At 39.6% G+C, this 22,360-nt stretch overlaps 2 protein-coding genes across 3 annotated transcripts; one reads left to right on the top strand and one right to left on the bottom strand.

The window, feature by feature from the left end:
• Nucleotides 1-1,673: 1,673 nt before the first annotated feature.
• Nucleotides 1,674-6,244, bottom strand: ppat (phosphoribosyl pyrophosphate amidotransferase). Its single transcript, XM_015385544.1, has 8 exons — nt 6,041-6,244; nt 4,394-4,506; nt 4,161-4,306; nt 2,594-2,666; nt 2,368-2,519; nt 2,148-2,275; nt 1,853-2,074; nt 1,674-1,709 (listed from the first exon to the last, which is right to left on the bottom strand). Exons 1-8 carry the CDS (start codon nt 6,242-6,244, stop codon nt 1,674-1,676), a joined length of 1,074 nt encoding a protein of 357 aa, XP_015241030.1.
• A 621-nt stretch (nt 6,245-6,865) lies between these two features.
• LOC107091569 lies at nt 6,866-14,736 on the top strand. Of its 2 annotated transcripts, none has more exons than XM_015385565.1 (15): nt 6,866-7,255; nt 7,421-7,918; nt 7,989-8,048; nt 8,911-9,483; nt 9,898-9,975; nt 10,178-10,335; nt 11,836-11,875; nt 11,960-12,157; nt 13,032-13,210; nt 13,290-13,469; nt 13,557-13,670; nt 13,760-13,843; nt 13,936-14,116; nt 14,222-14,380; nt 14,461-14,736. In XM_015385565.1, the coding sequence occupies exons 1-15, from the start codon at nt 6,898-6,900 to the stop codon at nt 14,625-14,627; spliced, it is 3,027 nt and encodes a 1,008-aa protein (XP_015241051.1). In that variant the 5' UTR covers nt 6,866-6,897; the 3' UTR covers nt 14,628-14,736. The 2 variants fall into 2 exon arrangements, with proteins under 2 accessions (XP_015241051.1, XP_015241050.1); XM_015385564.1 differs by having other exon boundaries at nt 6,867-7,255; nt 7,418-7,918.
• The last annotated feature ends 7,624 nt before the right edge of the window (nt 14,737-22,360 follow it).

The raw sequence follows: 22,360 nt of genomic DNA, 5'->3' as shown, positions 1-22,360 counted from the left end.
ACGTGGGAAAACTGCATGCTGTACAGTTAGCCTTACCGATATAACCAGCAATGTCTTTAAACTCTGGCTTGTTGGCAATAAGCTCCTCTTTAGTTGGAATATTGATACCCATGTAGCAGGGGAACTTGATAGGCGGAGACGCCACCCTGATATGGACCTAAAAGCAGATGTTTATATCACTTTTTATGATGGAGGCAGGAATTGCTGTGAAACATTAGAAGAGCTATCCAGACAGAAGGTGATTTTTTTCTCAAAATATAAGCAGCTCCCATCAATAACTTATTGGTTTTGTCTATGACATATAATTCAGCCTGCATGTTATTTCTAGTTTTTACATTTGATAATTAACGTAGCAGGTTATGTCTATCAAATCTGAAAATCCTTCAAGAGTTGTGTTGTAAAGTTGGGAAACCCAGCATTCAAACTGCGTTATATTTAATATGTTTAAATAAAAAAAAATGTAACTAATTATCTCACAATGGAGAAATGAACTCTGTATGTATCATGCAGAAGGCCACCACTAGGCCACCACTCCCATAAGATCAGAAACTTCTTTAGAGATCGGCCCTCAAAGTTTATTTTTAATTCATCCGTCTAACCAACCACTGATGTGCTGTCAACTTCTAAGGAGTTGATTACAATAATAAAGAAAAACAATAATATATGGCAAACTGATGGAAGTGCAGTGCATGTGCCTTACATGATCTCAAGGTATGCCCTTGGATTGTGTTAATACATCTGAAAATATGCTGATAGTGTTGCATGAAAAAGACCTGCAAATATTGTCCAAAAGATTTCTGTCCAGCTCTTATTGTGAAAGGGTTTAAGTCTAGTTGTCTCAGTTAATCTGCTGCATCATGCTATTCGGCAAATAAATCAGTCGGCTATCTGAATTTTGAGGTTATACTGAGTGTCTATACTGTGTAAACTCAACTATGATCGAAACAATCTGATTAATCAATTCTTAAAATAATCAAGTATTTTAATAAGGATAATTTGTTAGAGACACTAAAACATGCCTTTAGTTGACAGAGCGACCCACTTAGAGCAGTAATTATGCCAAAATTGCACAAAAAAAAACAAATATTTTGTATTTAAGATTTAATTTTTTTTATTATTGTTAATATGCTCTACCCAGAACTCCACTTGGTTGGTTGCTTGACTACTCTCAACCCGGCCCTCTTCAGGATTATAACCTTAAAAAAAAACCCTGAATTTTAGGCCTTTTTTTTCTTTTATATAAAAAACATATATATATATATATATATACACACACACAGTCTGCACCATCAACACCAAGTCAAATTCCTTGTAAGTGCAAACCAATTGGCAATAAACCTGATTCTGATTTGTTGCTTCTTCTGTTTGTTTGTTTTTTTGTTGTTGTGGGAAATAACTGTTCATCTTTTTTTCTGTGCTTTAGCTCTGGATACGGAAGTTTGGCATAATTTTTATTTGCCTTTATTAACCCATGGAAAACCAGGAAAGCTTGTGCTTAAGGGAAGAAAACTATCAGGAGAGATTCAAAGTAACACTCATAACCTCTGGGAGGAAAAATGGTTATTATGGTTTCTTCAGGGAATAAAAACTGTTCTTACCTGTTATTCAGATACTAAATGTCTTTGTCATGCAAAAGTTTATATTCAAAAAGGTTTTTCTTGAAAATAAGAATTTCAGAGGCTGGCGAAAACCTGATAAAGTTCATAAAGCTAATTGGTATAAACAGGAGATAAAAAGCTTGAATCATAGCAGAGCTATTTTTCCTGTAATTTCTATCCTCAAAATGAGGAGCCCAATATAACCCAGAGACTAGATCACATCTCAGCAGGTGCTTCAACTGAAGGAAACCCACCTCTGTTGCTCCCGCTTCCCGCAGCAGCTTAATAATGGGGGAGATGGTGTTGCCTCTGACAATGGAGTCATCAATAAGCACCACCCGTTTCCCTGCAAAGTTGTCAGTCAGCACCCCAAACTTCTTGGCGACCCCAAGCTGCCTCAGACGGGTATTTGGTTGAATAAATGTTCTTCCAACATAGCGGTTCTTGCATAGAACCTCCATGTATGGGAGGCCAGCCTGAGAGAAGGACAACAGCTGTGATTGGCATGCTGGGTAGCCGATGTGTCTCTGGGCAGACAGGAGGACTTACCTGCAGAGCGTAGCCTAGAGCAGCAGGGGTCGCAGACTCTGGCACTGTGCTGACCAGATCCACATCTGTTGGAGCCTCTATGGCTAACTGCCGACCACAGCGCTGCCTCACACTGTACACCATCTGCCCTGGAGCACATTTACGTTCATTTTTTACTACAGTGAAGCCTCATGGTTAAAATTCAATTAAAGGGATCTGAAATATGCAATAATATTTATACCTTCAAAAATGGAGTCTGGTCTGGCAAAATAAACGTATTCAAAGATGCAGAAAGCAGGCAGGTCTCCTTCAGGGCGGGGAACAACACTCAGAGACTTGACTCCATGCCTGGATAGCTGAACTATTTCCCCTGGTAAGACCTCTCTGTAATATCTACGGTGGATGTGATAACGTTAGACACGCAAAGCATTACAGGTTAGTTTTAAAGAAACACCAAAATGTTTTACTTTGCTCCGATGGACTGGAAGCTGCAGGACTCTGAGGACACAACCCAACCTTCAGTGTCCTCCTCCTCTGCACCTAATCAGGGAACAGAGATCCCAGTTAATTATCCACCAGCAGCTATCTGATCTGTGACCTTAAAGAGCCAGTTTTTCTGAGCACTTGTGAAACTTCATCTTTCTCAGAAAGTTAATTTGTTCAAACCATAGAGAAAATAAATAAAAAGCATCTCAACTTGTTCTGATCAGATGTTTTCCCGCATCAGAAATCTAAACTACCAGAACAGGTCAGAGTTTTTCTTCAGCTGCAGTCCTTCACTTTTCCAAGTTTTCACAATCATGGTCCTCCAGATCTGCTGTGATAGATGCAACCCTGCCCTAACTAGGGCTGGGTATTGTTCAAAAATTTTCGGTGCTGCTACCAATACCGATACCTTCACTTCGATACCGGTTCCTGAACTATACTTTTTTTGATACCAGTTTTATAATATCAATTCGAAGAAAAAGAAAATTACACAACATAAAAAAGTACAAATCTTGAGTTTTATCTTAAGCTCTGATTTTTCCATTTACACAAAAAAAAAAAATGTCAGTGTCTAATATTTTCTCCTGAGAAAGCAGACATTAACAAGTCTGCTTTCTCAGGAGACCAACAAGCCCGTTGAATGGGATCCTACTGACAGCGAACCGCTGGTATGTGGGGGTCTGAGCGGCTCAGACTGAAATATTGGAAGGCAGGATGAACTGACTGAACTGATTAGGTTTTCAGGTGGATTTTCCCACTTAAAAACATAATAAAACTACTTTATTCCCACTGATCACAGCAAATATAGCTGCGTCAGAGCCACTTTTCGACCGCGCAGCCAGAGCAGCAAAGCTGCGCGTCAGAAACTGGTACAAGCAGCAAAAAGGAAGCAGCAGACGCGATTTTGCTGCTCTTGCTGCGTCCTGTGTGAAAGCAGCATGATTCACTCCGCTCTGGCTTTGCACAGCCCACGGGCTGCTGAGAGGAGGATGGTTGCGCCGGCTGTGGTCCGCTCTTCTTGCAGTCAAACACGGAGCAACTTTCTGCGCTTAAATTGTTTCCGTGCACTATTAGCATCAGTGTTAATGAAGTGAAGCCACACTTTTGACCTGGGGGGGCATTTTAAAGGGGTTCCACGACGCTCGCAACCAGTTCACAACAGATACACATGAACCCTGGCTGTAGGCCTGACCACCTGTGTATTTTTCCTGGATGACGCAATCACGTTAAGTGTTACAGCCAATCACCGAAACGTGGTAACGAAAGACGAGGCATGTTTCGATACTCTGTAGAACCGAAGCATTTCTGTCGGTACCATAAAATAACCAAAGTTCGGTACCCAGCCCTAGCTCTAACACACATGAATTACCACCTTAGCATGCCATTAAGTTTGGCAAAGGTCTATTAACGAACCAGTCATTTCATTCAGATATGTTGGAGCAGGTATGCGTCTATAACCTGCAGCACAATAGATCATGCATGGCTGGAAACCCCTGATCTACAATGTTCCATATGAGCGCAAACAAACAGAAAAAACTGTTTAAATACCTGGACTGTGGAGCCTGGAGATGGGAACAAGCTTTCCGATGCAGAGGGGCCGGTTCCCATAAGGATCTCGCACTGCGTAGATGACATCTTTGAACATGACCAGCAGTGAGTATGAGGTGGTCGTTTCCGACATGAGGTTTTTAATTCTGTCATCAAAGACATCACATTTAAGACAGGAGATCATGTCAAAAGGGTGTAAGTACATTTGGCCAGCATCCTGAGTTAGTAGTTACCTAGCAACCCAGTCAGGTGTGTCCAGCTCCTCCATGGGCGGGGTCAGCGCCAGCAGGTGGGTGATGAGCTCACTGTCTGAGCAAGTGGAAAGGCCGACGCCATGGCGCATCACCTGTATGACAAAGTGTAAAACAGGGACTTTAGAGGTTAACGTTTTGGAGAGGAAGCTATTTTTATGCAGTGAGAAAAACCAGAGGACTCAGCTTTAAATGACGGACTGTTCGGCCAGTTTTAAATCAATACACGTCTTCTTGCATGTGAATTCTCTCAGTGATCCGGCCAACAAAAGCACTTACTACTGATCATCTACATATGAATTCAGACCTGCAGGATGGCATCCCTAACCCCCAACAACTTCTACCTCAGTAGCTTTTTGTGAAGAAAGGACAAAACCTGTTCGACCACAAAACATGAATCTAGTCGTTTTGCTTTGAGAAACCCTGCAGAGCTTGCCATTTAAAAAGTTACATCACTTTAACCTGCATCAAAAAGAAAAGAAAAAGCAATTGACTTAGCTTTTTCTTTTAAGAAATTATTTGCAAAGTGATGTGGTCTGATTGTTTAGCCTTGCAAAGATCCACACCCCCCTGTTTTATTAAACAAGATATCTCAACACAAGATTAAAATCCATCAAATGCTGACATCCAATTTGGTACATCTGCTGTAGTATTTTATCTGTAAAACCATAGATAGGTTTTTTTTCTGGACTTTGCTTGCTCAGACATCTAAATCCAGACAGGATGGTTACTGAACGAGTCTGGATATTCTTGTGTGCATTGATTAAAGTAGCCACAAGGGGTTGTGAGTATGGTGCATTGCACTGGACTCTTCTTATAAAATGAGCAAGAACAGAGCGTAGAACATTGTGTGACTTGAGTGGAGTGGAATGCATCAAATAATCAACATTTAATGGTATGGAAATGTGTTCAAGGATATGACTGCATACGGTCATGTAAAACAAAGAGCTGCAGAGAGAGCAAGAAAAGCTCTGATTCCCACTGCAGAAGAGGTAGTGTGTATATATGCTTTACAAATGAAAAGAACTGCTTCTCTAAGTAAATTTGAACATTAACTCCAGTGGTTACTTCCCACTAATCCAGGCTGAGCCTACTTTGTTTTATTTTTGTCCAATAAATTTAGTGTTTAAAAAAGTATGCCCTTTGTGTTTTTATTTAATAATACTGTTATAGAGCTTTATAAACTATGGATAGTGTGGCTCAAACCTTTTTTAAGTATATCTTGTTTGACAATATGAGTGAGAATTAATTAATTCAACTTTGACCCAAGCCTGATCTCCCAATCCTGCAATATTTATAGAAAAATTCACATAATTAGGATTTTTTTTCACACGTTTTTTTGGAATATCCTGGATGATTAAGAATATTCACCATTATTTTTATTCATAATAGGCTTCGTATAAGAGGCGTCATCTTCGTTCTTTAATATTATACACAGATTAGTTGTAGTCTTAAACATAAAATCTCAAAAGACCTCATTGAAGTTTATAAATTGAGAAAAGGGCAGGGCTATGAATATTTTGAACAGAAACAGAAAACAAACGTTTAAAAAAGTCTTTGGAAAAAGGGGTGCTTAGATGCAACACACATTGTCAACATAAGCAGGGGGTGGAAGGGGGTCATCCTCACCTTTTTTCGCAAGGCACGGGAATTAACCAGCTCTCCATTGTGTGCCACAGCAATCCTGCCATGCAGCGTATCCACAACAAAGGGCTGGCAGTTCTGCAGCTCTGAGATCCCTGTCGTTGAATAGCGTGTGTGACAGATGCCAAGGTTACCGTAGCGCAGTTTAAGCAGAGCCTCTGGTGGGAAAGCCGTGCTCACTAATCCCATGCCCTGAGAAATGCAAAGAGGGATCATTGTTTGCACAAATTGAAAACAAATTACCGGTGTGATGTCATTAGTGGAAAAATTACAAGACACCAAGTGTGAACAGGGAGGCCTGAACAGCTGGTAAAATTAATCTGTATGAAGCTTGATGCATGTGTGTCTCATCACCTTGTGGCTTGTGTATACTGGGGGACTTGCTCCATCACTTGTGACTATCCCTGCACTTTCCTGACCTCTAAAAAAACAAACAAACAAAAAATAGTGTTAAGATAGAGTCACGATTAAAGACTGTAACATGACCAGACATGCTCTAGTCCCCTCGGTATTTCAGCTCTGATAATGTGCCTTGAGGCAAATCAAACCAGAAAAAAAGGAGCTGAAGCCAGAGAGAAAAAAAACAAAAAACAAAAGAGCTGCTCAGATGAGGAGCAGCCATTTGTAGAGAGTCGCCTTGCTGTAGTTTCAGTCCATTTACCAAGCTGCTTCTCAGATAACACTTGATCCCACCCCCTCTGCACACAGCTTAAGCCAGTGGTAAGGCTGCTTTTCAGCATGTAGGCGTTGCTTTTAGGCTTAACCGCCTGGTTGCCTAGGGAACCAGCATGCAGAGAAAGAAGGGGCCGAGGAAACGAAAACGTTTCCAGGTCAGCTCAAACATGGAGAGGCAGGCAGAGAGACAAAGAAGGGAAGACAGGGAGGTGGTGGAGGAGAAAGGCTCGATGGAGAGGCTGTGGGGGGAGGAAGAGGTGCTGGCTCTCGTGTCAGTGTGGAATGAGGCTGGAGCCCAGCATGGAGCAGAGAGCAGGGCCACGTTTGAGCTGATTTCAGAGCGGCTGAGGCGGCTCAGCGTTGTGCGCAGCTGGAGGGAGTGTCAGGCTAAGAGCAGGAGTCTGGGACTACAGAGCAGCAGGGCTGATGCAGCAGCAGGCACGTCTGCTAGCTATGGCCTGGAACTGGAAGGAAAGCCAGTGGAGAACACCTTCCTTTCCTCAGTCTCAGTTCCCATGAATGAAGGTAAAATCTAGGTTTAATGCAAACCATAGCACAGCTTCAAACATTCAGATTTGATAAACAAGCAAAAAAAAAAAAAAAAAGGTTTTTAATGTTTTTTTTTGCTTGCTTGCTCTAAAAACTGATGTAATTTCCAAAACAAAGACCAAATCGTTTGCATTCCAGCAGGAACAATAGCTCGAATGCGTACCAGTCTTCCCCTCACACCGAACGTGAGTGAAGAAGGAGGGCGCCACTGGACGGACGAAGAGGTGAGGGCTCTGCTGTGTGTTTGGGCTGACCAGAGTGTGCGGGAGCGCCTGAGGAGCACACTGCGAAACAAGTGCATCTTCCAGGAGATGGCCCGCCAGATGCAGAGAAAGTTTGGGGTGGTACGCAACTGGAAGCAGTGTCGGACCAAATACAAGAATCTGAAATACGACTACAAGACAGCCAAAAATGCTCACGCCGCTGCAGGCAGCAGTGCAGGAGGTCCTGGGAGGTACATGAAGTTTTTTGAAGAAGTGGAAGCCATCTTGCTCAACAAGGGACTGGAAAATGGGACTGAGGAGATGCAGAAGAGGCTTTATAATGGAGACACAAAGGCAGGACAGATGCAGACACCACCGGGAAACACAAGAGTGATGACCGCATCAGACAACGAGATCATCATTGAAATCGAAGATGGTAGATATTTCTTCTATCACACATCACCGTTTAAATTCCAGAGAATTAATTTTTCTCTATTCTTCTTCAGATGACAACAGTGATGACTATGATATTGATGGAGACGTGGAAGGCCAATGGAAAGGAACAGGTATGACTAATGTTTTAAATACATTCACTTTATAATCCACAGGGTTCTTATACAGATGGAATAGGAGGAAATTTCATTCAAGCCCTTTATTCAAATAGTTTTCACTTGTTTACTTTCTCTTTAAAAGGATGGAGTAAGAAATCCATAGGGGTAAATATTTTCCTTTCCAGATTTAAAATTCCATCACATTGTCTAAAGCAGGGTTCTTTCAATCAAGTCAGCAAGGTCGGGTATTAGATGAGTGTCTGTTTCAACACACCTCGGGTCATTAACAGGACCCTGGAGAACTTGACTTCATACTGAGGAGTCAACTTAGCCATTTGATTCAGTTGTGAGGAAACCGAGCCGCATCTAATAGGAGCAGACACCAAACCTAAAGGACTGGAATAAAAGATCATTCATTTAAAGGTTAATCTAAAAGGCCAACACTTATCCAGGTTCCAGCCATTTGTTTAATCACCCATCCTCTCTCCATCTTTTGTTCACCCACTATCCTTATATCCATCCATTCATTTTTTTTCCTCTCACCGTCTATCACACTAATGTACATCTATTTCTCCATTAATCTTTCCATGTTATGATGTCCAACATCATAACATGTTATTCTTATTACTAAGGTCCACATTTGTGTGACCACTTTTTTTCCATAATCTTTTTGCTGCCGTAAAAACCAGAATGTCCCCATTGTGGGACAATAAAGGGATTTTCTATTCTATCCATCCACTGGGATCATTTTCCTGCTGCGTTTGCAGGTTCCACATTCATAGCATCCCACTAGCGGATAAAAAAAGAAAATAATAAAACATTTAATATGGCAATCTTGTAAGAACCCTAAATCATAACCTCTTTTCTTCTAAACCAGAGGCCCACTTGACGCAACCAGACTCACCCAGCTCGGACCAGTTCCATGTGGTCACAGTGTCGGACACTGGCCGCAACTGGAGCGACCAAGAGGTGCAAGCTCTCATTCAGGTGTGGTCCGACAAACGAATATGCAAACAGCTGGAAAGCTCGACCAGAAAGCGAGACATCTTCGTCCAAATCTCCAAGAGGCTCATGCAGCAAGGCATCGAGCGGGACTGGAAACAGTGCCACACCAAGTACAAAAACCTCAAGTACCTCTACCGGTCCCTTCAAAGGAGCAAGACTGATGAAGCTGAGCGGAGGCGCCTCATGCGGTTCTATGATGAAGTGGATGCCATCATGACACACACCCCGTTGGTGGCCGCAGAGGCTGTAAATTCGAGCCCGCTCGCTATTTCACAGGCTCGTGAGGAAAACTGCTGGGCTGACGTACATTTGGCCAAGACAAACAGAGGAGAAGCCATGGATGAGGAAACCTGTCATTCTGATTCAGTCCCAATAGCAGTCAACGATGATCTGAGGCTGCAAGGAGTCCAGGAGCATCAGTTGGACCAACATCACACCCCAAACAGTGAGCTAATTATTAAATGTGTATTTACTATGAACTGACCTTTTGTTCTTCAGATTAACATAGAAAGGGTTCTAAACAAACCATAAGCTTGACTAAATCCTTGAGCTGTTACCCTCTGCATCTTTATCTCTCAAGGTTAAAAGTTCAGAACTGTAGTGTTCTAATCAGCAAATGTTCACTATACTCTGACTCTTTAATCTTTAACTTAAAAAATAAAGTCAAAACAAACTAAAGTGTCAAAATAACAAAGATTGATAACAAGAGATTCATGTTTTAAGTATAAATGTTTTGAAAAACTTAAGGTTTAGGCTAGACTGTCAACCTGAAAATCATGAACATGATCATGTTTTTTTCTTGTAAAAAATTAAACTCGTGTTTCTATTCTGACTGTTTTTTTCACCATGATGTTTGCAGGCCCCTCTGAAACTCCAGCCGGGGAGGACGGCAGCTTCTCAGTAAAAAGAGGGAAGAAGAGAAAAGCTGTGGATCAAGGTTTTCTTAAATTCCCTACTCTCTCTTATCGCCCTGTGTGTCACATGATGTCTCCGAATTGAGTTGAAGTCTCATGATTTGCTACAAAGGCTTTAAAAGGATTACAGATACAGAAAGACAGCTATTGCTAGATTTAAACTGAAAACCATGTATAAAGGACATCGCTGCATGCTGATTGTGTTTTTATTTTTTTTACTTCCAGACTGCAGCTACCAGAAAGCAGCTAAACAACTAAATGCAGGCCGTGAGTCTGTCACTGTGGCGGAGGCTCATTGCAAAGAGGAGCAGGAACATGTCCCCATAATAAAGATCAAATCGGTGTGCTCCATGGCCCAATCTAATTCATCCCCAAAAACGAAGGTAACATCTTTGAAATTAGGGTTACTTACAGTAAAATAAAATCTATACGGCTAAGACAGCCTGATATAGAACATATTTTTAATCATAGTGAAATTCTTCAGACTGCATGTATGTTTTTCATAAAAGAAAAAAAAAAACAGAAATGCTGCACATCTTATCACACTCTTCATGTTTGTTACCCGTTTGTGCAAAACAAACCACCATTGTGTCATTTCTAAAATGCATAGCTGGTTAATAAAGTAAGGATTTCCACTACAGGATTCACTACAGAAATTGTGAAAAGTAGACTGGAACAACAAAGTCAATTAATCAGATAGATAGATGGACATAGAAATGAACAAGTATGAAGATAAAATAAAAACTAAGGACGAAAGTAAGGAATATTTTTAACTGATCAATTGTCTTGAGTGACGTCATCAGAGGCGCCTATGTGTTTTTTGGGAGGCAGGTTTTATTTTAAATAATAATTTCCCAGCCAAATAGCAAGCTTAACATATGTTGATATATGGGGGTGATTTTATGAAAGTGAGTAATTTTACGGGATTTTTAAAGTAAAGTATTTTTATATGTTTTTTTTATAAACGTCACAGTGAATTGACTTCATTGAAAAGTTTCAAAAGTAAAAAAAAATTTTTTTTTTTCAACGAACACCGAAAGACAAATGTGACCATGCAGACTTAATTTCTTCCCCTTCAATCCTGAACTTGACAGTTCAGAAAATCCTCGCTCGATAGGCAAAATGATCAGTTATCCACGAAACCTTGATCACACTAACCTGTGCTGTAAAGCCACCAGTCCCAGAGTGAGCACCTGAGCCACTTCCAGCTGCGTGGGCCACTCTCCGGCGGCCACGCATCCGAAAACCCCGCACTCCTCGCCAATTCCGGACTCCTCAAACTCCATGCTGCCCCTGGGTCGCTGCAAGTCCTCAGGTTAGTCCGTTAACCAGACGGACTGGTCGCGTGCCTGCGAGCAACCAGCGGGCGCGTGCACGTTCACTGTCTGGAGAACACGTGTTTGGTGTGACAAAAAAAAAGTCAGCTGACTGTTTCAATTCGCTATCACGAGTCTTAAAAGCAATAATTTAATCAAAGGAGAAAAGTAAAAGTAGGTAAAGAAGAAAACCTACAGCGCAGCTCTAATCATGAATGAATCAAACCTTGATTTGATCACAGATACTCGTGGTCTTCTACTCTGCTCGGTCACAAGACCGACTGTCTCATTTCAATCGACTTTTCTTTTTTCTACCAGTCGATTCTGTTATCAATCTTGAAAATGGTGGCAAGCCAAAGTTTTTCTCCAGGTTAAAATAAAAGGTTGGAGCATCCCAAAGCCATGTGATTTCAAAGCGCTACTTTGATTGGTCGAGGGAATGTATCGCGGAATGTGATTGGTTATCGGTGGACGTAAGATTGCGCTCCCTTTCCTCCCTTCCTCCGCTGCATGCCTGTGTGCCTCCCTGCTGCTGCTCCTGACAACTTTCTCTGGCTTGTCTTTTAGAATAGTTTAGGATCGACCGAAACGATGGCTTCCAGCACAGGTACTGCACGAAAATCATAATGCATGCTGTAGTAGTTGGATTGAACTTGTTTGATTTGTCACATTTTTGGGGGTATAATTTCAGATTTGAACATCGGTCAGAAGCTCAATGAGGGAAAGACGAAGCAGATTTTCGAGCTGCTGGACCAGCCCGGACTGGTTCTGGTGCAGTCCAAAGACCAGATCACTGCTGGGAATGCTGTGAGGAAGGATCAGATGGAGGGCAAGGCAGCCATTGCCAACAAGACGACATGCTGCGTGTTCAAACTGCTCCAGGAATCCGGTGAGGACTCTGAAGTTTGTCAAGCCATCAAATAGAGTCTGTGCTGCAGCATGAAATGAGATGGATGTGTCATAAAGGCCCTGAAGCAATTTTCACATGAATTCCTTAGAACATCCGAAAGATTTTATCAGTTTTTTCTCACAGTTATATTTCACTAATACATTGTTATAGTCTTTAAAGAAGGTTGTTTTATTTAATTACAAAAGGACATCAAAGCTGGCATGCCCCAGATTAGAGAGACCAGTAAGAAAAGGACCCTCCTCAGTTAGGAGGCATTTGGATATTCAAGTTTATAAAAATAAGGTTAATCTATTTTAATGAGTTTATGCCCAAATACACCCCCCCCCCTTTCACGCCCTTATGCAGAAGTAATTGACTAATTTGCAGCCATGTGTCTCTTGAGTTTGGCACGTGTAAATCAAGCAGCAGTGAGGTCTGTCTTGTGACTTTTCTCCTAATTGACCAGAACATGGCTGACCACATTCCAATTAACCACAATAGAATTTAGGGTTAGATCCTGTCTTTTACATGCTGATGGCTTTAAGAGGTTCTCTCTTATGCAGGCAGTTATTTAGTTGTGGAATTGATGTTATAATTGTATTTGGTCCCAGTTTTAAAATATGCTAAAAAAAAGACCCAGAGTTTTTTAGTGTATTTTAATGGTCAACAAAAGAAAAGATTTTCCTTGCCCCCAGACATGCTTCTCTGGTCTATTTTTATTTTTTATTTATTTTTTTTTATATATTCATGCATTAATCGTTTTTCTCTTTCATGTTTTAATTTGTCCAATCAACTATTTATTGACTGCTGTTTTTGAGTCTTGTGACCGGTGGTACATTTCAGGCCTTCTCCAAACGTCCGTCTTGTTTTCCAGGCATTAAGACTGCTTTTGTAAAGCAACATTCAGAGACTGCGTTCATTGCTGCCCACTGTGAGATGATACCCATTGAGTGGGTGTGTCGTAGGGTGGCTACTGGATCCTTCCTGAAGAGAAACCCAGGAGTCAAAGAGGGATACCGTTTCAGCCCTCTGAAGATGGAGATGTTCTTCAAAGTAAGCATAAAGGCTCCAGAAGATTGAGATGAGTGATTTTCTAATTGGGTATGAACTCAGGGACTGTTCTTCTCCTTAGGATGATGCCAACAATGATCCTCAGTGGTCCAAGGAACAGCTGCTGGCTGCTAAGTTCACCCTGGCAGGGCTCACCATTGGTCAGTGTGAGGTGGACATAATGAGCCGCAGCACTGTGGCCATCTTTGAAATCCTGGAAAAGGCTTGGGCCACTCAGAACTGCACGCTGGTGGACATGAAGGCATGTTGTCCTGTGTCGTCCTCTGCTGGTTATTTGATCTTCCAAACAATAGCAAACTTATTTTGCCTTGTTTTAACATTTTTGTAGATAGAGTTTGGTGTGAACGTTAAGACGGGGGAGATTGTTCTCGCTGATGTCATCGACAATGACTCCTGGAGGCTTTGGCCAGCTGGAGATCGGAGTCAGCAAAAAGATAAGCAGGTTCGGAATTATAATATAAGAGTTTATGGAATGACACATTTGGTAAACTGAGTAAAAGAGTTGGGTGTTTCTTCATTTTGTCTTTCCAGGTGTACCGTGACCTGAAAGAAGTTACCCCAGAAGCGATGCAGATGGTGAAGAGGAACTTTGAGTGGGTTTCTGAAAGGGTCCAGGTATAAAGAAGCAACTCTTTGTTCTTTGGAAGTCTTCCAAACTTGTTTGCAGTGCATTTTAATGCATGTATCGATCCCAATGTTATCTGCAGCTCCTTCTGGAGCCCCAATCCAGCGGCAGGGTGGTGGTCCTGATGGGCTCCACCTCTGACATTGCTCACTGTGAAAAAATCAAGAAGGCTTGTACCTCCTATGGGCTCCCCTGCATCCTGCGGGTCACTTCTGCTCACAAAGGTCCAGATGAGACGCTCCGCATTAAAGCAGAATATGAAGGTGTGCATTAATAAAATATGTATAATTATTTTTTTTTAGAGAAGATGTCTGGAGTTGCATCTCCATGATCCATCAGCTTTACTGTTTTGGGTTTTTTTTCTGCAGGTGATGGGGTCCCCACAATATTTGTGGCTGTAGCTGGTAGAAGTAATGGTCTGGGGCCTGTGATGTCTGGAAACACTGCTTATCCTGTCATCAACTGTCCTCCTCTCACCCCAGACTGGGGAGCACAAGATGTCTGGTCATCCCTCCGTTTGCCAAGTGGTGAGCAGACCTCTTAATGCCTTATTTTCTTCACCATTAGTCAATCTATCCAAGGTGCTAAACTCTTCCGTGTCTTACAGGTCTGGGCTGCTCCACAATCCTCTCCCCTGATGCTGCGGCTCAGTTTGCGGCACAGATCATCGGCTTGAGCAACCACCTAGTCTGGTGCAAGCTGAGGGCCTCTATGCTCAACACTTGGGTGTCTCTTAAGCTTGCTGACCAAAAACTACAGGCCTGTAGCCTCTAAGTAGCTTAGACCAATCCAGATCCTGCCTTTGTTTGCCCTTTAACTGTAGATGTTCCTTGATCATTCCATTAAAGCAAGAATGAATTAAAAAAAAACCTATTGTTTTCTCTGTTTAATCCCATTAACTTAATCAGTCTTAAATATAAGTATAAAAAAAATGTGACCTCTTGCCATTTTTATTTCTGTATCACTCGGTACACAGAAATAAACAAACTCAGGTTCTCGGGAAGATGGCAAAAAGAATGCTGGGCTTGCCCAAAACATAAGAATCTTTTCTTTGTAATTCCAGCCTAATGCTCGTAACCTTATAAAGGATGAGAAACTGAATTTAACAAACACCTGAATGCTGTGATGCTGAAAATTTGGCCGAGTTTGAGCTTGTTGCACCCACAAAAGTGAATGTATTAAAGCATGACAATTTGAATGGCATGAAGCATCCACTAAAGCGTGTATTGGTTTTAGCTTCGGGTCCTTTTTAGGGAATGGGTTTTATACTGCTTGAAATTTTTTATTTTTTTTTTCTCTGCAAAACTGCTCAAAGAGCATACTGTAGGTTAGAGCCTCATATTTTTTTTTTTTTTACCAGTGTTTAAAAATTTTATTTTTTATTTTTTTATTAACATGCACCTATTTGAATTTTTTGTTTTTTGAGAAAATGTTACTTCTGTATCTAAGACATTTCAGAGACACTTAGAAATGCCTTTCATACTGCAAAACATTGAAATCCAAGTCCACTTTTCTTTTAAGTGTCTAGTGTGTTTATTGAGCACTTGATACACTGCCATTCTAATAAGATTATTTACATTTAGAATAAGACAAAAAATGCAGTCTCTTATTTCAGGTGAATAATGTACAATTTTAAGAGTAGAAATACTCATTCCATTGGATGATCTTATTTACCATTCGGAAATTAAGGGTAAATATTTAAAGACAATTTGTAAAAATTTTTAGATAATTTTTGCAATGTATTCGTAAATTTATGTCGATATAGCGGCCAAAACACTTTAAACGCTAAAACTTTCCAAATATGATCCATTACAAAGCAATTAATCTGCATTTTGTCAAATCTAACCTGGAATTTGTATTTTTTAGCCCTGTCAGGTTGGATGGTGTGCAGATTCCCTCAGTTTGGACTTTGGACTGGGCCATAACAGTACATGAGCTTTGCTTTTGATCAAGACCAGTTCATAGTAACTGGCTGTATGTTCAGGTTTGTTTGCATAGATCCAACCTGAACCTTTGGCTTGTTTGGTCTCTTGCAACATTTATCTAAATATCTTCCATATTTTGAAGCTTGAGATTATCAACTCCGACCAGTTTCTCTGTCAAAGAAAATATTTGTCTCACGTTTCATTGAAAGGAGAGATCAACTCATTACAAGTTTTCATTTTTTTTAAAAGGCTGATATTCATTATTTTGAAATAAAACACATCCCAGATATGAACTTTTTCTTAATTAATATATTATAAATTCAGACAAACAGGGAATCATACATTTCTTAAAGAACACAATGTATAGCAAATTGAGGGAGTGGCAATGAGCGGTCCAAGCATTCATGAGGCCCTAAGAAATTCTATTTTTAGGGCCCTTATTTAGACTTAAAAACTAAGAAAAGTAAAACATTCTTAAAATAAATGTAATTACCCAGAATTTGACTAGGTAAGTAAGAGATGTCAATGAAATTATTTTACTCTTAAAGTATTATAGATAATATGCTCTTGTAAGACAATGCAGTAGTTTTTGTTCTTATTATTCTAAAGTCGTAAGGAAGCGGCTGTTCTAAAGGCTTCAGTTCCTCACGAATTCTCCCAGAAGCATCCTGCTAACTAGTTAGCAACTTAGTGCTAGTAGGTTTCCAATGGGAAATTACACTGGGACCAAGTAGCACTTAGCAACGACACTGTCAAGAAACGCTATGGACGGGGGAAACATGCAAAAGGAGAGTTTTGTGTCGGAGGATAGGGTCAGGGGTAGTGTTTCGTGGACGAGTCTCCATCATACATTTTTTATCTAAAGGAGGAAAGCGGCGACGAAGATCTTGTGGAAGAGGACGGCAGGGCGGCAGAAGCTTTGTTTGGTGTAGAAGGCTTACAGCCGTACATGTTTGTGCCCTTTCCTCACAACGCTGCCAGTTCTGTTAGCTGCTGAAGACACAGACGTCCATCCCAATGAATACTGGGACGTAACTCAATGCAGACATCCCGAGTTCCAGAAACTCATTTCAGGGGGATACTTATACCCCCAGGGACAACGGACCCGCACCGTGTCCCATACATAAACACTTAAGGCCAGCAACTTCTCAGCAACTGTTTATTAAATAAAAGTAATTCCTTAAACACAAAACAGAACAGTATTGGTCTTTTATTTTTTAATACTTTAAGTCTTATAGCCTTGAACATCAGTTGTGCTTTCTGTTTTTCATGGGACCTCAGCATACAGTGTACCTCGCCACCGTGTCGTCGTTCCTCACCTTGGCCGGTTCGAGACAGGGGCCAACGGGGGCCAGTGCCCCTGTAGATCATGTCCTGGCCCCTGTTATGACCCCTGTACTGAAGACATAATACTTAAAAGAAATTCTACTGATGATCTGCACTGGAACAGACATAGTTACTGATAGGTCATTTGGATCTATTTAATTATTATTATTATTTTTTTTTTTACAAATTCTGTTTTACTAATTGTTCAAAAACAATAAGGTGATAGCTTCAGTGGTATTGAGATAGGATCCCAGTTTTCAGATGCTAAATGATTTTTTTTTTATCACAAAGAAATAAAGAGAAAATGCTCAAACTTTTAGAGATACATTACATAATATTTATAACAGTTTTTCTTGAGTTCTAATTAAAATTTTATAGAAAACAGTAGTTTTAACTCAAATTAAGTCAAAATGTTTAAAATTCCTAAATTATAAATATTGACCTCATAAGAAATATAATTTTTATTGAACCTTATTGAAAAGAAATTTCACTTCATGCTGCTCTCTTAATATATTTGAATCTCTTGCCCTGTTTTTTATTTCATGCTTTTTTTGTGCCCCCATGAAAACAACCCCCCCCCACCCCCCCTCCTACTGGCCCCTTCACTAGACGTGGATATACTTTTGTATATTCTGCTGTAAAATGAGTCCTATATTTTCGTTTTTTACTTGTCGATTCAACCCTCTGCCGTTTCACAGGATGCACAGCTTTGAGTGGTAACTAGGTGACTGCCAGAGAGTAACCCAGAGAAACTTTTCGGTCTGATCCAATCAGCTCTCTGACAACCTGTCGCCTGGAATACTGATTGAACAGAACATCGTTTTGGACAGATACGCTGCACAGGTTTCACCTGCAACCTCCTCCCCACACCCCGATCTCTCTCTTGTTGTTCCTGTGCAATCAAAGTAGTTCTAATCCGCATGTATGCACGAATCATTGTATTACCTACACGCTCTCGCTCGCATTAAAAATACACCACCTTGCAAAGTCTAAAATCCGGGATAATTTATCCGATTTGCGGGCATCCGTGAACAACTATCTATATCAGGGAGACTCCCGGAACTTCTGGGAGACTTGGGATGTCTGCTCAATGGTAAAGTAAATTTTTCTTATTTCTTATTTCAGCTGTTGCGTATATTAGCTGCAACATATGAATGAAGATGCTATGACCATAGCATGATTGACAGATGACAGTTGATATATGATTGGTCGAACTTAGGTATTCAGGCTGACGTATAAATAACTGGCCTGCATAAAATAACGGAAAAAACCCCCACAGATTTTAAGACAGGATTTTTTTACAAATAGAAATTTTCTAACTCTTGGGACAATATAGTATGATAAAAAGTACATTTATATACATGTTTAAGCCAGAATTATTTGAAATTTGAATATGACTTCCCTATGACTTTAAATGTAAAAAGTCTTATTCCATTGGCAACATGTCTCACTTACCTGTTTAATTAAAGAAAAAGTCTTAATTTTAAGAATTGAGTAACTTAGATTTGATTGTTTTGCAGCGTATGCCAATAATATTGATTGCTGCAGCCAACAGTCCGATAATCAGATCATTCACACCCCTACAATAACTCATTGCAGCTCTGGCAGTGCTGTTTACCGTCTCCAATTTTAATACATCATCCAGTGTTACTAAAATAAGTCAAAGTAGTTTGCAGTTATTTGTATTTAAGTATCAAAAGTTTCATTTGGATAATACTAATATTAAACAAATAAAATACCTCTGATAAATAAAAAACAATAAATTATGTGCTATAAAAACAGACATAATTAAATTAAACAATAAAGCACTAAGAATGTTCTGAAGTAAAATATTACCTGAAAGGGAAAGAAAAATTGCCTGAATTTAGGTAAAATGGAATTGAAATTTTAATGATTAGATCTTAAGACTTGTAAGTATATGTTACTATAGCTTAATTATTAAAGATAAACTACATTTATCCTCATATATAACTTTTTATCTTATAGTTGTTTTCCTCAATAGTCCATTCACTCCGTAAAAACTGACATTCCCAGCTTTTCTGTTTCCCAAATCACTGATGACATCACTGATTACGATCTGAAAGACCACTCTAATATTAAAGCTAATCACTTCCAGCATACCCCATCACTTTTCCTCCATAAGAGATCTCAGGTAGAGTTGTTATGTTGGAATTTGGAAAATTTTCTCCGTGAAGATGCAACAGTCATGGGAGAGAGCATCCCATCCTCAGAGGTCCCCGAAGGTTTGGGTAGAACTCAGATCTCTTTTTGAGCAGGGGTGTCAAAGTGGTTCCAGAAAGGGCTGTGTGGCTGCAGGTTTTCTCTCCAACCAAGCAATATCACACCAGACTCCAGTCGTCTCATCAAGTGAGTCCAATCTGAACATGATGACTTCATGAGATGAATGAGTCTGATGTGCTATTGCTTGGCTGGAAAGAAAACCTGCAGCCACATGGCCCTTTCTGGAACCAGTTTGACACCCCTGTTTTAGAGAGAGGAAAGTGAGTAAATGAGCTCATCTGTGCTTCAGGATGTCTGGAACGTTTCCATCTTTGAAGCCAGCACACACTCTCTAATAGGTTTGTCTCAGGGAAGTTTACACCGGGCCTTCCTTGTTTCTGACCCAGTTTTAAATTTTTTCCATGTATGAGTATTGATTTCTACATGATTGCACTGCAAGAACATTCAGGAAAAAAAAATAGTAAAACATTTCTTAAAATAAGTGCATTTAACATTGACTTTTAGTAGGAAAATAAGAATGGAATGAGAATGTTTACACTTAAAATAAGATAAAAAGATATTAAGACTGCAGTTGTTTTTTTCTTATTTTAAATATACATTTTCTTGTTCCATTGGCAAAGTGTCTTCCTTATCTGCTCAATTCAAGAAAAGAATCACTTATTTTTTTTTAAATTAAAAACATTTAACTGAACAATTGGATCACGAAATTGTGTTTTTTGTCAGTACATTGATATAGAAATAATTTTACAACAAAAAAAATCCAAACAGAAGTTGTTCTTTGGTGCCCTTTAGTTAAATTGAAGTACTAATCAGTTGCTTAGTTAGCTTATGCCTTGCTTTCACCCTGATCTGAAGGTATGGCTACTGAATGCAATAATTTTTTAGATCAGGGGTGTTCAGACTGAGGGCCTCTCCTACAATACAGAAATGGGACTACTCTGAAAAGAAAGATATTTGATTTAAAAAAAAAAAAGATATAACACAATGTATTATATAACACAGTGCAACATTTTTTTCAATTTAATTTTTTTTATAGCTTATAAGAGAACACATATAGATCTTTTAATTAAGCAAGCTTTGATGCTTCCATTTTAAATCAACAAGTAAAGCAGGTATTTTCCAAGACTAAGTAGTAAGTAATTTAAATTGTGTTGCATACAATAAACACAAACAATCCAGATAGAGAGAACAAAAATATACTGAGCTTTAAAGCTCTGTTTATTTTTGTTTTAAACAAGGAAGCTTTGTACAATTTTACATAATTTTAAGCTGAATTAAAAGGTATAAATCATCCATTATGGCCCTTTCAGGTTGACAATTTTGGCCAGAGTAGCAAAAGGTTTGGACACCACTGGTTAATGTGGACAGCCATGCCTAGTTTATTTTTTTCTGACTATTGAGCATTAATCAAAAGTCCTTTTAAAGATAGGTTGCTTCTGAATAATGCTCTTGTTTAGCCAATCAATCCAGGTAAATGCTTGCTTCTGTGCAAAGGTCTTTCCATTTTTGTACCTGTAAATCAGTCATCCGGCTACGTTTACGTTTTATATTAAAGCACAGCTTAGATATGCTCTGATGCCTTTGTTATACTGTATTGAGACAATCAGATAACAAACACAAACAATTAGATAACAAACACATGATGATTTACTACGTTTGGTGATTTGAGTAGATTTTAGGGGTAAATGAGGGATATCAGAGAAAAGGAGAAATAATAAAAGAACTGTATCAGTTGCAATATGCTCTAGCATTTGTCCAGTGAAGATGAGGAACATTAACTAACATGGAAACATGCTGGCTTTTCTCTGATGTACAGGGAATGCATGCTTTGCAAAGAAAATCGAATTTAATAAATATTAAAATGCTAATCTGGGCTTTCCTAATTAAGGAAAATATATTTTGTAGTTCCAGTGATTTTATCAAAAACAGTCAGCACACACAAATAGTAAATCTGCATAAAAATACTATTTTGTATTCTAATTATAGAATTGGAAACAACTGTATTTAGACTAATACATTTATGGTTCACTGTCAAATGTGGATTTTTTTATTGATTGAAAATTCCTCCTTACAGTTTCCTGTAGTAGCTGTGTACGATATTGTCCTTTTAATTCTTCCACATAATGATCCTCTCTATTTATGCATTTAGTTTATTAATTAAAAAATAATAGTAGACAGATATTTCTTCCCTCTGTTCCAGTCAGAACCCCCAGAGCACCATCTGCATAACACCTGGTTTGCACTACTACATCTGCTGCCTTGTTGCCTCTGTTGTGTTGCAGGACTTTGAAATAACCGCAAGAGGGCGTTTCAGGCCAATCTTTTAGTAGATAATCTTAACCTTTGCATTTCATTCCAGTAGTCTGTAGCCAAAAGAATGAGTCATGCCTACTGACTTTGCCATCGTTTTCAGTTGTTTTTCGTCTTCTGTGATATCTTGGCCTTTCCTTTTTGATGCAAAATGAAAAGTAATAGTCTTGGATGTGCAAAATCTATACCTGTGTGGGTGGGTGTGGGAGGACTGAAGTACTGTGGGCAGAGTGAGCTGACAATACAACATATTCCCCAAGAAGCAGACTTGTTATTCACTGATCATTAGAAGCAGTAGAGCTAAGACTGATCCAAAGAGCTTCAAGGAAACCTGAAGTCACTGAGATGTGGACATATTGTCCACATCTCAGTGACTTCAGGTTTCCTTGACAACAGTAACATGGCAACAGTCAGTCTATATACAATATCTGCTTTTCTTTTGCAGATTCTGTCTTGATGTTGCTCTTTGGATCTCTTTATTTCCTGTCTGTCCTTATGGCCCCTTCCTGACTATAGCAGCATCATAGATAACATCACAGCTTGAATGAAATGAGCGCAACATGAGGTCTCATGAGGTAACCCAATCAAAGGCTCTGAATATCTTCAGAGATGCCTTTATGCTGTGTGTATGTGTGTGTGTTTCTTAAAAAAAAAACTCCAGGCCACCATGTAAAAAAAAAACAACCTTTTGAAGATTTCAAAAAA

The sequence above is a fragment of the Cyprinodon variegatus genome, unplaced genomic scaffold (genome assembly GCF_000732505.1).
Source record: "Cyprinodon variegatus isolate N-32 unplaced genomic scaffold, C_variegatus-1.0 Scaffold343, whole genome shotgun sequence".
NCBI classification, from domain to species: domain Eukaryota; kingdom Metazoa; phylum Chordata; class Actinopteri; order Cyprinodontiformes; family Cyprinodontidae; genus Cyprinodon; species Cyprinodon variegatus.
Note: the sequence above shows the minus strand (reverse complement) of the source record. Positions and strands in the feature narration are given on the sequence as shown.